General features: G+C 41.6%; 1 protein-coding gene across 2 annotated transcripts in view; it reads right to left on the bottom strand.

Moving 5' to 3' along the window:
* The window catches only part of Tei (irregular chiasm C-roughest protein teiresias), a 679,348-nt gene extending 661,309 nt beyond the window's left edge, over positions 1 to 18,039 (bottom strand). For both annotated transcript variants that reach the window (XR_013010891.1, XM_076442334.1), the window contains exons 1-2: positions 17,747 to 18,039; positions 14,206 to 14,754 (exon numbers count right to left, since the gene is read on the bottom strand). Coding sequence is in view for 1 of the 2 variants with exons in the window: in XM_076442334.1 (XP_076298449.1) it covers positions 14,206 to 14,299 (94 nt within the window). In the remaining variant the exon portion in view is untranslated. The remainder of the gene's footprint in view (positions 1 to 14,205; positions 14,755 to 17,746) is intronic.
* Positions 18,040 to 18,292: the final 253 nt, after the last annotated feature.

Raw genomic sequence — 18,292 nt, forward strand, 5'->3', positions numbered from 1 at the left:
CCGTCACACCCTTTCCCTCGAGGTAAATCCCCCCAGCTGTCTAAAGCCACTTTTCCCTGGCGTTTGCAAGATACACTGCTTTTATCGGCACGGCAAGCAGTCTGGGAATGCTAACGTTGCCAACGTTGACGATGAGACGATGGGGTGGAAGGATGCTTGCCAGAGAACGACAAATTTGGTAGGCGACGCTCATTTTCGGGGATAGACAGTACCCTGACTCTCTGTAGAGCTTAGCACGTTCGACTGTCTCACAGACATGGAGCTCTTTGAAACTTCTTAACAAACGTTGGGTACCCTTCTGTATTTTTCATGGTAATAATTATTGTCTCCACTGTTTTTGAAAATATGAAGAAGCTTTATTAGCCAATGTTTTTTGGTATAAAGAGGACAATAATATGGAAATAACTGCTTTTTTGTAGGTGAAAGAGTTTCGGAGATCTCAAGGTCACCTTCAATTTCTCTAACCCCTTTCCTTTTTTTTGAAATTTTAAAAAATACACTCTATAGATCTGTGTCAATTATACGTATTCTGAAAATTTCATCAAAATTGGCCAGTGTTGTAATAAGCTACAAATATTTAACGATGGTGAAAATTGCAGTTTTTTCACAATTTTCATCCTATAACTCAGATAAATCTAAGGAGTTTTACATCTTTCAAAATGCCTGTAGTTTTCTCCACATAAGAACGCGAATAATTTTTAAATTTTTAATATTGGCCCACATATAAAAAAGTTGTAAACAACAACTTTTATTCTTTTCTTTGTAATTCCGACCAATTGCAATTATTTCATAATTACGTTTTCACGTCACGGGGGAAATTAATTGTTCTAACTTCCCAAAAAAATCCAAGTCGTATGATCTGATATTTAAAAACTGATCGTCCTTTTAAAAACGTCCAATTATTACTGTGATTCAGTAGTCGGGTATCAGTGTAGCCTAATCATTCTATTTTTAAGTAGGTTAAAGATCCACGACAAAATCCAACCTGTGAAAAAAAACTGAAGGTTATGAAGAAAAATGAATAATGATCACCTAGCGGTTATCGAAACGCAAATGGGTGTCGATCAGCTTCGATTTTAGCCTCGCTATTTTCAGATTAGCATTTTACATTACATCGTCCAAGAAATCACGTGGTGCTAACGATGCTGAAGAAAACCTTGCAGATTCTGTTACTGTAACTATACCCGTCTCATTAATAAACAACTCGAACAAATGAGCGAAGACGGCTGGGCTAATTGGATACAGTTCCATTACCTTTTGAAATAAAATATTTCTCGCGTACGTAATGCGCAAGCTAATTATCTATATTCAGTTTCATTCAGGATTATACTGGGACAATAAGCTCCGTGATTCTATAAGCTCCGTCGTTAATGAAAAATCATACTTATTTCTGACAAACACTCGGTGGCACTTCAATGTTTCTGCGCGATCACAATGCTAAAAAAAACTTTCACGAGAAATATCGTGTCAGAACGACGATATCGAAATAACCCGAAAAATGAGAGAAATTGGGTAATCCAAGCCCAGACTTGCAGCTTATTGACTCGGACGGATATTAATTACACCGAATCGATGACACGTGTGAACTTTTTTCCAATTCACCTGCATTACTCCGAACACGCTCGAATCATGTGCATCGCACGCTGCGAACGTTGCACACGCTTTAATTATTATTACTAGACTGCGAATTTCACGCATTTACGGGTGGAATATCAAACAATGATAAATTGGACTGCGGGTCTTTATGCACATTTAGTACAATTTTCATTTATTTCATATCTGCAAAGGCTAGTGGCGTGTTGGAAATAAGATTCTATTTTATTCCACTTTCTCTTAAAATTCGTCTACCAAAATTAAAAATTGCATAAACATCCGCAGTCTAATGATAATACCGTTGTAGTACTTACAGTTTATTAGAATCTTTGCAATTGATGCTGACAATTTTTATTTTGCACAAACATCGTAAGGAAAAGCCGTAAGAAAAAACGGGTTTGTTAACAAAATTGGGCACACGGATAACCAGAAGTTAACGACCGACGTGTTCGTCGCGGCCGCTCGTTTCAAATTGCCTTCTTTTTTTGCAATCTGTGGCGATCGTAATTTTACAATTCTTCTGTCATTTCTGATTTTCTATTTTTGTAAATTTCGCTATATATAGGGTTGACTGTTAATAAACGCACATACATACATACACTATTCGTACTCCAACTCTATAATATATGCAGTCGAATTACTAGTAATAATTATCAGTAATAATTTATTACTGATATATTATTAACGAAATAATCATTTTTATTTAGGTTAACTTAAAACGAACTGAATGTCATTGCTTGAATAACTTAACTCATTTTGGTAACTATTTTTGGATATTAATTAACAACTAGGTACGTCGAACTCACAGAAATTTGCATTATTCATTGTTTTCCCTCGAATTAAATTATACGAGATTGATATTAAACTTGATTTATTTTCCTATTTTATCGTGTGTTAAATATTTGCATAACTGAGGTATGACAACAAACCAGCGACCATATTTCGAAATGAAATATACCGCGTATATTGATTGAACGTATTTTCCTGTTTCCCTCTAAAATAGAACGCGTATTATTGCAGAAGTACATAGTGTATAAAGTTTAAATACCGTACTATTCTTGTAATAGACACTATTTGACCTTTTAAGGTCTTCGGGTATCGTCTCCTCCATCGTATTGCATATCTTAAATAATTAAAAGCTGTTATCTAAATTATACAATTTTAACGTTAATAAATAAAGTCCGAGTATTATGTACAATTTAATTAATCTCCTAATATATGAATTTAAATTAAATTCTAGCTTCTCTGAAATGTCCGGTGAAAATGAAAATTTACAGAAATATTTCATTTCATCCCTTTATTTAAATCCGTCACGCATAAATTATAATTACCATGTGACACAATCTCATTATTGTACTTTCCATTTGGAGTACAGCATCGATTGAGTTTCTCTAACGATTTCACTCATTTTACTCGCTGACTAACAACTAATGGAATAAATGTTGATGACATCGAATACCAGATTTCAACTTATTCAAAAATGCAGCAATTTATTTTTCTTTGTAATCAGACCTGCACACACAAGGTCACGAAAGAGCTAATAAATAAAATAAAATAGTTGACACAGATTTAAATGCTTCGAAATTATAACAAAAGAAGTGAAAGAAGTAAAAATTGATACTTCGAGAACATGTAACATGAAACAGTTGAAACACTAACCAAATCGACTATTTGATTCACTTCTGCACACCGTGATCATTGAATGTCTCTTTCAATACCGAATGTTATTGCATCGATATTTCCATACTAGAAAATCTTTTTATCGATCCACTAACTACGAATAATTGATGGTCCACCATGTACACTATACAGCCTTCGAACTCGGAGCTATTTTAACCCAAAAATTAAACATTTGTTTCTCCCTAGAATAATTTCATTTTATTTTAATCCTTATATACGAATATGAAATTGATATAATACCTCGTTCAATACTTAAATGTTTAGTAATTGATTAGACACCAACATATTTAATAATGTAAACAATATTTTGAATAATGGTACAGCAATTTTTAGTGGTGTCTCTGAGTCACCACTCAAGTGCTAAGGATTAACCCCTTGCCTTACAATATCATGTCTGACTCGTGATGAAGATTCTGAAAAGATTCCGATAAAAATGTATATTAATAATTTCCTTTAAACCGAAATAAAATTCTATTTTGGTCTTGTTAATACACAGCTATTGAAGAACATGCAATTTATATCAATCAAAAAAAAGTTCTAATCACTGAAACCGTAAAATAAATCGAAGAGCAAGGGGTTGAAAGCGTCCGAATATTACTGTGATTCGCCGTATCAATTCTTAATTTCATTTTCAGGTCGAGCTAACTGTAAGCCGACTGGCGAAGGAGTTCGAAAGATGTGAAAGGTGTTGGTGAGGGTGAAAGGGTTCCATATCCAGCGATTCACCGTGTAGCAGACTAGAAACTCAACGAACGTGAAATCGCTTTCCGTCGACTTCGACTGTGTCCCAGGTTTCAGAGGTGCAGTCGTACACGCAACATTTCTTCGTATTATTTAAATCTCATTAAACTCGAATGCCAGTGGCCGTGGATACATCTTCGGAGTCACGGGTTGCGCGTGAGTGCGAGCGCAATCAGTGAAATGTACGAGACGATACGGTTGATGCAACATAATGCCCGCCCAACCCCTCCTGTGCGAGCGCGTATAATGCACTCGACGCGACGGCACGGGATTTTCGGAATAAATCGTCAAAACAAATAAAATCGTCGGTGCTGGGAGGGAGGAGGGTAATGCTCATAATTCCATGGGAGCGCGCGCGCGTGGACTCGTATCGATTCGAGCGCAGCCCGATGGTTTTGCAAAACAAACGCATCTACAGCCTATTCGTAGCCGGAGCACCCGTAATCTCTAATGCGTAATATCGGTGTTCACGGTGGAATGAGCAACGCCAATAAAATTGAAATAAACCAGACCCCCGCGCCAAGGCGAAGTCTGCTGGTCAATAATATCGGCGTTGCAATCTATCGAGGACCGGTATATCGACCTGATCATTCGTACACACTACTTCGCTTGAGCAGCGGCGGATCTAGGCATCGGCTGCAGCTCAGAGCTCTGTTCGGTCAAAACAATTTACATTAAAAACTTAAGGTGGTAGATTCGTTTCTAGGATTGCAAGGGTGCGGGCTGCGCCTTCTCATTTCTCGATGATGCAAAGAAAGCGTTCTTTCAGTAGTCGAAAGCGCTAGATAAAAGATCAATCTAGACCGCAGTAGCCCTCAGAAGTCCTATTTCTACGTTTACGAGGCGTAATTTGCATGATTCGACAGCATGTAGCCGTCCCAGATTTATGAAATAGCGACCTGTGCAGCTTCATGCTTCTCAGTAATGCAAATTACACCTCGTAAACGCAAAAATAAGACTTTTGAGGGCAATTGCGGCCTTGATTGATCTGTTATCTAGCGCTTTTGACTACTGACAAAACCCGTCTTTGCATTATCGACAAATGAGAAGGCGCATCCCGCAGGCTTGCAATCCTGGAAACGAGACTTTCCGTGTGCTTGAATGCAGTTTTTTTCCACACATTTCCTTCAATTATTTTAAAATTATTTTAATGCTGAAATATTAATGACTAGACTGTAGATCTTCATGCATTTATAGAATATAAAATAAACTAGAATATATATATAAATATATGTATATATAAAATACGATAGAATTTTGTACAATTTTCGTTTGTTTTGAATGTACAAAGGCTGTTCCCATTAAAAATAGAATTTTATTTAATTCCACTTCCTTAAAATTTGTCGACAAAAATTGGAAAATGCATTAAACATCAGCAGTCTATTAATTAGAGTCCGACTCGTTAAAATACGGCAAGGGGTTAATTATCTGTGTCCAATTCCATGTGCTTGTCATTTGTTGCAATATTAAGGTCAAAATAAACATCGTCGTCTCATATCGAAAGAAAACTGTATCCGCGCAATGCACTCATCGAAGCATTCATCTTCCTCGCTTTAAGATCTTTGTGTAACTGTATTGATAACGGAGTTAGAACAATTGCGCCACCTTGTGCATTGGAAAGGGTCTTGAAAATGTTTAGTGCAAGAAAAATTTGTTTTCACAATTAAAGAATGCTTAAATTTGATGAAAACGCGCTTATTATATCTCAACTGGATTATAAAATCTGAATACAGAGAAATCTTTTGGAATCGCCGTATGGTTTGGTACACCCTATGCCGAGAATTCTTTTTTATTCTTACACGATTGGTCCATTGTATGTCGGAATGATTGGAAACGAATATCACATGTTCATATTCTGAAAAGTATCATGTCAACCATCTTTAGGAAAAAGATTGGTTTTATTGATTTTAGTCATTTTCTAACCTTTTAAATATGGAAGAAAACAAAGTGCGTTAGGAACATCTATATGAATAACTGGGCGGAAATGGTTTTCTAGGATTAAAGCCAGTGATTTCAACCTTAGCAACGGAGAATACCCGGATAAACCCTGTACCACTGATGAAGATCAACTCGAAACTCTAATCGAGAATAACTCCCGCTACAAAATATCAAAAACTACCATCCACGAACATTTTTTGAAGATTGGATACGTAAATCGTTTTGATGTTTCCGCACAAAAAACTGACGAATCGCATTTCCATCTGCGATTCGCTCTACAGACGAGAAAACACTATTTTCGAAGCAAATAGTAACGGATAATGAGAAATAGATTATATATATAATAATTTTGAGGGAAAAAGATCCCAGGGTAAGCAAAATGAACCGCCATTACACACCTCAAAAGCCGATCCAAAAAAGCTACATTTCAAAGTTTTTTGCTGGAAAAACCGGACCAGCAAAACCTACGTGAAAGATGAAGAATGATGAAGAGTTTATATAATTGCATGAAAATATATCGAAATTGAAACGTGCTGCCTTTGAATATTCCTTAAAAATCGGCACGAACTTTCCGGACGAACCAATACACGTGAAAAAAGAAAACCGGTGCAGAGTTATACTTCTCCAACGATTGAATTCGATTCACCAATTCCCAAAATGGAACTGAATAATAAAAAGTGAACTCCGCTTATTTCTTTACACAGGGTTAAACACGGGTGTCACTGTTGTTTCTCTGTTTCCAGTGCCAGTTCATCAAAAGTAGAAACTGATCCTACTTTGTTCACTAACCATTTTGGATGGTTTTCATTGTCGAGAGACGATTAAAATATAATTCGTTTCTAAATATTAACAGCTTCAGCAAGCGAAAGGTGCAGCGAGAATAAATACCAATTGGCAGCTTAATAGTCGCGTTGCACTTTAAACTTTCGCGTTTCTCGTTAGTGAAAAATAACACGCTCAGCCAGACGGTTACAGGAACTCGTGTAAATTTTCAAAGTCACTTCGTCGAAATTCGAAATACCGGCGATCCTCGCGCGAGATATGACGAGAGTCGTCACCGGGTTAATTGTTTGGTATACCGTCGCAACAAATAAAATGTTTGCCCGCGGTCCGTCAGCGAGCCAGGTCACGGATCGACCCGATAAATCGAGAGGACAAAAGCTTCGAGTTTATTAGATCCATAATATTTTACAGGAAATTGTTTCTACGTGAAGCCATTTTTCACGGGCAGCCGATATGATGTATTATCGGCGCGCGAGACCCGATACCGTCATCGTTATTGTTTTTCAACGGATTCTGTTTTTCCGCGACGCCTCGACGAAGCTGTTTCCCGCTCCGCTCTGCTCCACCCGGCTCCGATCTATTTCGTTCACGAATTTCTTTCTCTCTCCCTTCGCCACGCTGGAGAAGACACGGCGATACGACTCTGTCGCGACAAAAAGGATGAATCAAACCGTTACCGGTTACGTCGCTTCGGGAGAGCCAACGATCTTCTCTCCACGGAACTCTATACGAATCCAGGGAAACTGGTAAAAATGAAAGAAATACAGATCACAGGTGCGTCCAGGTAACGACGCCCGAGGTAGGTACGAACTCGCCAAGTTTTATTGAAGCATCTGTTGTGTGGGAGCAGCAGCTGATGGTCGAAACTGAGCCGAAAAGTTGGACGAACGTGGACACTGGAGGATCCTTCAGAAAGCCATTCGACGTGCGCGAGGATATTCCAGGGGGAGAGAACAAAGTCAAAAGGAGAAGGAAGAATCAAGGAGAACAAGCGAAATCCTGGGGCCAGCAAATAGGAATCGTTATTACGCTTCCGAAGGAGGATAAAGAAATTCTACAAGAGAAGTTGCCGGGACGCGAAACGAGCGGAAGAGATATACGTATATACGCGGTTCACTCGCCAGCTCGGGGTGAATGCAGAGGACTGATGCGAAGCAAACTGTCCAGAAGCGTGTCGCAGAAATGCGCGGCGGTCGACGCGACGCGACGCGACGCACGGTTAGTCCAAAATCCCTTTTCTAGACAAAATTCTACCCGAAAATTCTAGATACTATGAAAAAATGTTCCAGACGAAAATTCTAGGCTGTAGAATACTTTATCTCAATAACAAAGTGATTGGCTCTGTCGCAAGTTGACACACGCTAGTCAACTATTAATTACAGGGTTGACTTTGTATTAGGTACGTACAATTTAAATCAGTAGACATGTCAACCCCTTGCCGTATTTTAACGAGTCACACTCGTCACGAAGGTTTCAAACAAAGTCTAATAAATATGAATGTTACGCGTTTCTTTTTAAATGAAATAAAATCAATATTTAATAAATAAATGTTTTCATACAAGAAATATAAATTTTGTTTTCTCTTCTACGACATTCTTGTGGATAAATACGTTTCAATCACTGTAACTGTAGAGAAAATGATACAGCAAGGGGTTCAGCAGATTTAAGGACATCAGTGTATTGGTTTCAGCGTTACGAGGTGATTAAAGCAAGAGATAAATCTCTATTTGACTCCTGTGCCAATCAGTGCAAACACTTTTGGTTTGCATAAAGGGGCACTTCTACGACGAAGCTTTCACCAATCATGAAAGTTGGTTTCATGATTTTTGTCCATTGTCAACGCACTGCGGTTACGTTCGAAGATAATAATACAGGACACTGTGGAAAATGACTGGAACGGATCCGTTTCTTTTCATGAGAGTAACCCCGAGATCGTTTAACCGGAACTTCTTGAAAGCATCGCGACTCGAACGTAGACGAAACAAGACGGAAGACCGAACAGAGCCACTCGGGTTTCGAACGGTGCGATGCGACTGGCGCACAAAAATTAGACGCTCCGTGTCGCTATGGAAGTTCAGCGGGGGAAAAAGGCAATATCAATGACAAGGAGATATTTAATTGTCGCTCGTTGCTTTGCTATCGCTTTTGCGAAGCGCTCTTCTTCGGAAATAACAGCGAGTTGGTGAAGAACGACGGTCCTCTCGTCCCCTCGTTATCGTCCCAGCGAGACGGAACTAATAAAATACTTCGCCCCGACGAGAAAATGCAGGATGAAATTGCGTTAGTTTTTAAATGTCGTGCGCAAGTTCATCACGCGTGCATCCGTGAACACAGGCGTTCTTGTGCGCGCCCGCGCTTGTGCGTGTGTGTGTGTGTGTGTATCAACAATGCACTCGCGAACCTGTGTAACCTAACACGGTTACGTTAATCTAGTTTTCTTAACGAGGTGGTCTGAAAAACGGGGAAACATTTCCAACAAAAGTAAAGAGTGGGTAGGGGAAAATAAATCATAAAGGAGAAACATGCCTAGCGCCCGTCACAAAGGCTCATTTTCTCCGAGAAATGAGATTAAACTGGAAATAGAGAACGTCACGAGCCATCCGCTTTGAAAGTGCGCTTTCGAAAAACCGAACTAGAAAATATTCGGTGCACGCCGACTCGAAAAATCAATGTTGTTAGAGACAACAGCAATTTTCAGTTCCTTCTGCTCAAATGACTTTCTTTCTGCTGGTCCCGCATGTAACGTGGAATTAATGGTCTTCCGGTTACAATAGACGCTGCTGCGTGCTGTATCGAACGTCAGGCGACAGCTAGAGCTGAATCATGTTGAAGAATCGCAACACCCAGTCATACTTATATTGAACTATATTTTATAATTCCGGGCTCGTTATTCTTAGCAGTAGTTACTGGAAACTTTGCAGTAGGAGAACCTAAACACTTTAATACTGCCCTGCGTAAGTTTCATCGACGAAGTTCACCGGAATCATCGATTTTCTCCGGTTTTCATTTCAATCGTTTCTCTCGCTTGGAAGTCTCGCGACCTCTCGAGAACCAGTTAACCGTTTCGCTTAACACCCCGTGTAATCGCATTAAATTTGATGAGAAGACAGAGTAGCCGTAGAAATAATTATAATAGTATATCCTGACCGCGTTTACTACGACTGTCCGTCGCGTCGCGTCGTCGGCAAAACGAACGAGGACAGCGTGTCGAGCGAATATTACCGTCTACGAGAAAGGAGCCGGGGCGACAAAAAAAAAAAAATTACGAAACGAAAAGTAAGGCCGAGGGAGAGATAGAAAAGAAGTCCTCCTTAATAAAGGAGAAAGAGAGACAGAAAAACAAAATAAGAGAAGGAGGAAGGAAAAACAAGGGAATATCAGCCATCTCACACCCATCGTGACAACGTCCGCGTCCCATTCTGGCTTCAACGTCCTTTGAGCCAAACCACCGCACCGTTCACGCCCTCTTTGCCACCCTCTCTCACCCCCTTACTTCCCACCCTCGACTGGTCCACCGGCAGCCCCGCGCACAGACTGGATACAACGAGCCGACACAAGGGAAGGGGTTTATATTCCGTTGTATCGTCCCTGCCTTTTCACGATGCGTCGCGTATATCCCGGCTAAACAGGCCATTTCATCACGTTTCGTTTCCTTGTGCCACGTTGCGTCCGTCTCTTTCTCTCTTCCAGTCTTATTCTTTCACGGCTGCTCGCGCGTCCTTGTCCATCCAACTCTACCCGCGATACGCATTACTACTTTCTTACCGGCCTACTTTCCACAGTCCAAACTCTCTCGACGATTCGTGTTAATCTCTGCCACTAGATCCAGCGAAGATGATACATTATTAGGTTGTTGCATAAGTCCGATTTTGAAGAAACGTTCCTTTCTTTTCTGACTAACATGTTCGCTACCACCGTCACAAATACGTGACACATCCACAATCTGACAGTTCGCTTAAAAACGGTCAAATTAATTTTATGCACTCTTCGTTGTTTAAAGTCTTAGTAGAATGCATAATTTTCAGAGAATCTGTGACTTTCTTCTGCTAAACTGTTTTAATAATTCAAAATTGGGTACGTTGCATTTCATAAAACTTTCATACAAGGAAGATAAGCAATGAAATAAATGCTGGTAGCGTACGTGCTAAAGCTTATCGATTTTAGTGAGCACCGATCAACATATCCTGCCCAAGTCATTCGTGTTCCAAGCCGGTATTCTATTAGAAGAGAGGAACGCTTTGATAACCAAAGCGAAGTGCAATTCAACAGCATATAAGATTCAAGGTATTACATAAAAATATATTAACCCCTTGCCGTACCATTTTCTTTACAGTTACATGAATCATATAAAATGGAATTATTCCAGCTTGGAAGAAATGTTTCATTTTCGAGTGACAATTATAGCTCCGAGTGCAAAAGGTTAAAACGATTTTATCCCCAAAAATGTCGTAGAAGGGAGAAGAAAAAAAAAATTTATATCTTTTGTATGGCTACATTCAGTTGGGCAAAAATTTTATCCAAATAAAAATTTCGAATAAAGTGGCTTTAAAACCCACATGGAAAAAACCCACCTCATTCGAAATTTTTATTTGAATCAAATTTTTGCCCGACTCTGGTTACATTTGCTTTATGCTTAAATATTAATTGCAAACGGATCAAATTTTATTTCATCTAAAAAGAAACGCGTGACATTTGTATTTGTTAGACTTTGTTAAGATCTTCGTGACGAGTCTGACTCGCTAAAATACGGCAGGAGGTTAATATACAGGGTGATTCTGGAGACTGGGAGTGGGTACTCTTCTTTAAGTAAAAACATTTTAAAAAATCATATGGCATAATACATCCTAACTTCCTATGATCTTATTTTTTTATGCTCCGATGCAACCGCCTGGTGAGATTGCACTTTATCCTTTAATGCGACCCAATTTTTTTTGTTAAACCGATCGATCCCTTTTATTATTCTGCGTATAAAAGTACTAATCCAAAGTCATCGAAATGTCAATACTTCACGAGAGATATTTGACATTTTACGTCCATTATATCACAAACACAGTTCCTACAATTCATATTGAGAGTTTGGATACTTCTTGTAATAAAACACGGTTCCGACATATCACGATACACAGATAATACTTTTGACAGTGTAAAATCGTGCGCGATTGTCATTGGTGGATAATTAGATACTGTGACACGAACATCACAATGGTTTCGAAAATGCAACAGCCCGGTTAGTCTATTGTTGAATTTTATCTTTGTAAACGCGTATTAATATCCTCCCAATACAAATTATCAAATAATTACATCACCGGCGTTAAACTATAAAGCTGCAGCGATCCCAATAATGACGATAAGCATCAAAATTATAGGCGAGCCAAACGTTATCTCTAAATTATAATTAACGTTTTCACCAACAATTATTCAATTCTCGGACGTTTCGCTCGTTTTTTAAATCAGAAAATTCGGACTCCGCAAATCATATTGAATCAAAGAAAAGGGACAAAACACAAATCACTGATTTTTATGATTTGGTTAGACTTTTCTTAATTTAGCATATTGCACATTTTATTAACCCTCCATCCTTTCATTCCAGAAACTGTCATCAGAATTATTTACTGCAGTTACATTTCTATTTTAAAACATGCGATTATTCTTCTACTTGAACAAAGAAGATATTTTGTACAACTATTTTTAAAAATTGTATATGAGGGTTAATATGTCACCTTAATCATTTGTTCGTGATAATCAACGCGTTTTAAAATTGCACGTGTGACATAATTGTGATACTACAAACAAATATATCATGAAATTAATAAGTGGTTATCAAGAGCTGCCTAGGGCTTAGACATTTAACCGAAAATATCACATTTTTTATGCGGTATAATGCAAAAACACCTGCAGTTTAATCGTCATTCTAGGACACGTTTACAATATATTATTTTAACTTTCACCCTTTCAGGGTCACTCTCTTTTTGTTCCTGGATTCAAAGAAAATATCCTTGCGCAAAATTTCGTTTTGCATGACTAAACTGCGAATCTTCATGCATTTATGGTTTATAAAAATGTTCAAAAAATACTACAATATAAAATTCCACAGAATTTAACACGAGTTTTACTTATTTCGGATCTATAAAGGCTGCTACATGAAAATCTTATTTGTTTCCACTTTTTTGAAATTTGTCTACAGAAATTAAAAATTGCATGAACATCCGCAGTCTATACATGACAAATTAAAAGTGTCAGTGATTATGAAAGTGGTGTAAGTCAAAATTCCAAACAAATTCATCTTTCTTGTGTTTTATTTCGTCGATTGATATCGCTAATAATTATATAGAGAATTGAAAAATGTTACATTTGTTAACCCTTTGCACTCGGAGCTATTTTAACTCGAAAATTAAACATTTCTTTCGACTTACAATAATTCCATTCTATGTATATTAATTTCTTTCTTTGTACGAATATGAAATTGATATAATACCTCAGGCAATACTCAAATGTTTAGTAATTGATTAGATACCAAATTATTTAATAATGTAAACAATATTTTGAGAGCAAAGAGCTAAACATTATCATGGTAAAATATTTTTTTATCAAATCAAAACACGATTTATTTCACTTTCGTAATCACCGGCGCACTTGTCACATTTCGTAGCCGAAACGTCGAGGAAACAATACACTGAATACATACACGCTTAACCGGAATGCAAAAACAATAGAATTTTTAACGCGACAGAGCGCATTCGAATGAACCGAAGGAATCAACCGGTACTCTGGAAGCAATTAAACACATTCTAGCGTACAGTCGAACGAAAGTCACTCGGTTAGACAAGTACGACGGAATTCCTGCTATTTCCTCGAACACGCTAAGCGCCGGCAATTATTATGCGACTGTGTGTTTCGTCCGCGATGATCGCGCGAAATTCCATCCGCGGATAATCGAGACTGTACCGATTCGATGGGAATTTAAATTTCGATAAGGGAGCTTACTCGGAAAATAGAGTTCCTCGAATGTTTCCCAGTGTCGCGGGACAATATTTAGAGTGAAAGCAAGGAGAAATCGTACGCATAGTTTTTACAACAATAAGCAATGTTTTCAGTAAAAATACGGGAGGGTATGGCGTGAGTCGTTTCTACGAGACGATAGCCTTCTCTCCCGTGAGATCTATTACAGATGTGTTTCTACTACGAAAATACTCGTCTTATCGTCTATCCTTGGCCGAACTTTGAAGACGAACACGTATGTAACGTGGACGTAGTATTCGAACAAAATTGAACGTATAATTAACTCTCGACGAAATAAACCGTTCGCTCCAACAGATAGAATTGCTTGATCGAATCCATCGATATAGTCCTTTGACCACTGCAACGCGTCTTCGATACACGGTGTGATCTTAAATACCGATCGTCTGACCACTTTGATGGGCGTGTTATCACTACTATCAATATTAATATTGGGTTACATAGTGTACTCACGTGTCGCCTGGGAGGTCTCGCAGTACAAGACGACCAAGAGTAATCCACCCACGAGGAGCGTAGCCAGATAGCACGAACCCGAACTGCAGCCCATCACGGCATCACTACTGATTTGCTACAATTTTCACAGTAATCCTCACCGTATCACACTGAGGTGGCCCGATTACGAGCGTGTCGTTCTTTCTCCACGGTAAAGGTAAACTATTTCGCACTGTCACTTAGCAAAACAGCCGGCTGTCATCCGTGGCAGAGGGTCCATTCGAATGCCGACCACGTCGTCGTCCAGTCCAGCATCAGCATCCGTGTAGAACGGTGTCGCGCGGGATTTCAGTTTACTCGGTTGCACGCGTCACATGGCTTCGTCAACTTTTCACGCGCATCGTAACTCCTCGTGGCCCGTTGTATCTCGCTGTGGATCGATCCAAACTTCCCTGCGATTCGTCACTACCCCGCCGGATACTATTCATCGAAGATTCATCATCGAGCTCACCCTCGAACGTTGCCGATTCACCCTCACCGTCGACTCCTCGCTCATCGTTTCACCATTCTCTGTAAATCCCGTAAAGATACTTTACACCGATTCACGATCAAACCGGCGCGGCGTTCCTCGTTAGAGGATCGTCAAACTTTACGGAGCCGGTCCGCATCCCCGAAACTCTCAATCCCGACCCCAACCCAGGCTCCAAAATCCATCTACCCTTTCCTCTCCCCCCCCCCCCTCCCCTGCCCTCCAGTGATTAGAATTCTATACGGACTCAGACCCGATGATGGAAAAGCAGATCGGGCACAGTTTTCTTTGTACGTGCGAATCTCCGTACGAGCTACCAGACCGCCAATGCGATTCCACTGAATGCATACAGCTCGGGCCAATTATCGAAGTTTAGGAGACCGGTTAAATCTCCTCGGGCGGAACGTCGCGTCGGCCAAGCGGACACGTTCAACTTTGCCGCTGCAGCGGATAGTGTAACTTAAATCGGACCAACACGCGACAACGTGTCCCGATCGTTCGATTTTTTTTACGTCTTCGCGCACCTCGTGAACATCTTGCAGCTTACGTATTACATATTGGAAGCGAAAAAGAAGTCATCTGCGACGGCGCAAAGAGGGTCCCCACACGTTCGTAGTATTTACTACCTAGGCATGACCGTTGTAGCTAATATTTCGCTAGCACGGAAAATACGAGCGACTCGGGGCGTGCCGTTGCCGCATTCCTTCCGAGTGACTTCTCTGCAGCTCCCAATAACAACGTGTTACATATTGGGAGCCGAAAAGAAGTCACCTGCAATGTGGGGCAAGGAGGGTCTCGGCACGCATCGATGCTTCCGTACTCCCAATGTTTAGGCTTCGACGCTACACGCTCGTAGTATGCGACCGCTGTAGCCAATATTTAGCCCTTAACACTCGAATGGTGACTCTGAGGCGCCACGAAAAATTGCTGTACCAATATTTACATGTTATACCAATTTCGTATCCATAAAATTTAAAAAGTTACAGGGAATGGAAATATTCTAGCGAGGAAGAAATGTTTTATCTTTTATTTGATTTTAAAACCGGAACAACACTTGGACGCGCCCATCCCGACTTCTTTTTCTATTCTTCCTTCTGACTTTAGAAAAAAAAAAAAAAGGAACCCGTGACCTCTCCGATCAATTCCTGCACACCGAAATTAACACTATTCTCGATCGGTTCACGATTATGCGTGGACTCGTCGAGAAGATCTCTAGAGACTCCTGAGAGCGAAAAATCGGTGTATCGCGCATTGTCGGAAATGATATTCATTCGCAGAGTACCTAATGGACCGTGAGTCGTTTAACGTTCGCTTTCAGAAACCGATGATTCACGCGTAATTAAAATAGAGAAAGGTATCGGGGTTCGTCGTCATTTTCCACCGAAGTTCGTTGCCGGTCGGCCGATCAGTTGGTTCGTACAAATCACGTATTTAGGGCGCGGCATAAATCATCCGCGTGTTACGCGGGAACGTATGGCCTTTTAAATTGATCGAGACCGAGGATCGCGCTCCCGCATCTGCGATCCGAGCGTGTCCGCGTCGCATTATTTCGAGTATGTATGCACCGGGGATCGTTGTTAATTAGAAATGCCCGGGCGAGTCGTCAGGAGCTTCGACGGCCACGCGACGAAATGAAAGTCTACTGTGTAGAGACGAAATACGAAGGAACGACGGCAGAGACTCGTTACGCGCCGCCGAGAGTCGTGTTTGTTGCGAGTTACGGAACGCGTGCGGAGTTCATAAATCGCGGGGCGGGATTAGTCGTGAGGTCGGGTCGGGTCGGGCCGGGCCGGTTCGACGCGTGAAATAAAAAGGCTCGCGCGGACTGTCGCAAGATTTGTGTATCGGTCGCGGTGCTGCGGTGAACAATATTCGCGGTTGCCAAGGAAAGTAGATCGCGGAAGCCGTATATCTTCGTGTATCGGTTTATTCCCACCTCTAATCAGTGGGTCGACGAGAATCGGCATACAGAGTCCCTCGTGTATATGCATCGAATAAACCGCTTTGTCTTGAACGGTGTGCGGAAACCCGTGTACCGTTTCTACGCTCGAATCGTTCGGTTTCTGCGGGAGAACGGGTCCATTAGCTCCCGTTTAAAAAAGGCTGCCGCTCTGGAAACCATCGTTTCCCGTGTCAACGACAGACGTTCGCTTTGCAACTTCGCGGAGGCGCGCAATTCGGTGAGAACACACAGCGGGGGAAAAAACAGCGCGCGCGGAACATGTTTTTTCACCCGGGGAAAGCAAGCTTGTTTCTTTTTTTATCTTTTCGGCCGGAGCGAAGATGAAGTAAACAACAACGGGAACGACAGGTGGAACGACGACGGGGAATGAAACGAAGTGCACGTTCCGCGACTCACGCGAGGCACGTGGCGGGTGACGCGGATGTACATGGATATGTATGTATTAAATAAAACGGGTCCGCTCGGCGACAAAGGAGAACGACGATCATCTCGATTTAAATGCCAGATGCCTGTCCGCGAGACTCTCACGCTCTATCTCTCGCGTACTCCGAACAAAAGCGCAGGCCGCCAAAGGGCCCAGCGTGACTTTGACGGCTTCGAGTGAGCTCAAATATCATCACACGCCTCCGCGCGCGCACACAGACGCACAGACACACACGTGCTCGGGCAATGTTGATCGACGAGCTCTCTCTCTCTCTCTCTCGTGTTGTCACCGGCTCGACACGTCGAGTCGAGTCGAGTCGAATCGAGTCGCAGCCAGTACGAAGAATTCGTGAAAACGACGAACGAAAAGATAAAAGAGGAGGGCAAGCTTTGTCGGGCGAAAAAGACGTTCGCGCGAGCCGTTTCAGCTGCACGTTCTCACTCTTTTGCAGCCGTCCGCTTTTTCTAGATAGATTCGTATGTGACCCTTCTCGCCGTTCCCGACTACTTTCAGAAACATCGTCACGCACTCGTCCCCGTTTCCATCCCTTCTCGTTCGCTAAGCGATCCGACGAGAACGTGTATCTTTAACCGTTTCTTCCACGGGTGACACGTTCAACTTTCGGGAAAAACTCCCGACGACGTACCAGGAGGCAGCTGTCGTCCGATTGTCTCGATGTTTCGCGATGACAGCAATCTGGCGGAACACGCGGGTCACAGTTCAAACGCCACACCGAGAATCCGGCCGTACACACCGTCGACGAATTCGACAGCGGGGCGTAAATCGGTCCGGGCACGGGTTGAAAAACGCGACGACAACGATCAGAAACAGAGAACAGAGCGGAAAGCTGTACGCGACGCGGTACGCGGAACGAACAAGCCTCGAGTGTACTCTCGGCTCTGGCTCTGCTTTCGGAACTGAGTCGAGAGAGAGAGCATCGTCAGAGTTTCAAGGGATTCAGAGCTACCCCTACCCCCAACCCCCTAAGCCCCTACCACCGGAGTCGACCCCTGTCTCTCGGCAACCCGCGTGCTCCAGCGCTCGCAGTTTTCCCCTGAGCCGCCAGCCCCACTCGTCCCGCAAGGATGTCCCCCACTATCGAAAGCATCACCACCCCAGTCGGCAGCGGCGCGGCGTCTCGACTGCGCGCGGCCGCCAGAGCGCACGGACCAAGCCACCACGCGCGCACTCG

Source organism: Lasioglossum baleicum, chromosome 18 (genome assembly GCF_051020765.1).
Source record: "Lasioglossum baleicum chromosome 18, iyLasBale1, whole genome shotgun sequence".
NCBI lineage: Eukaryota > Metazoa > Arthropoda > Insecta > Hymenoptera > Halictidae > Lasioglossum > Lasioglossum baleicum.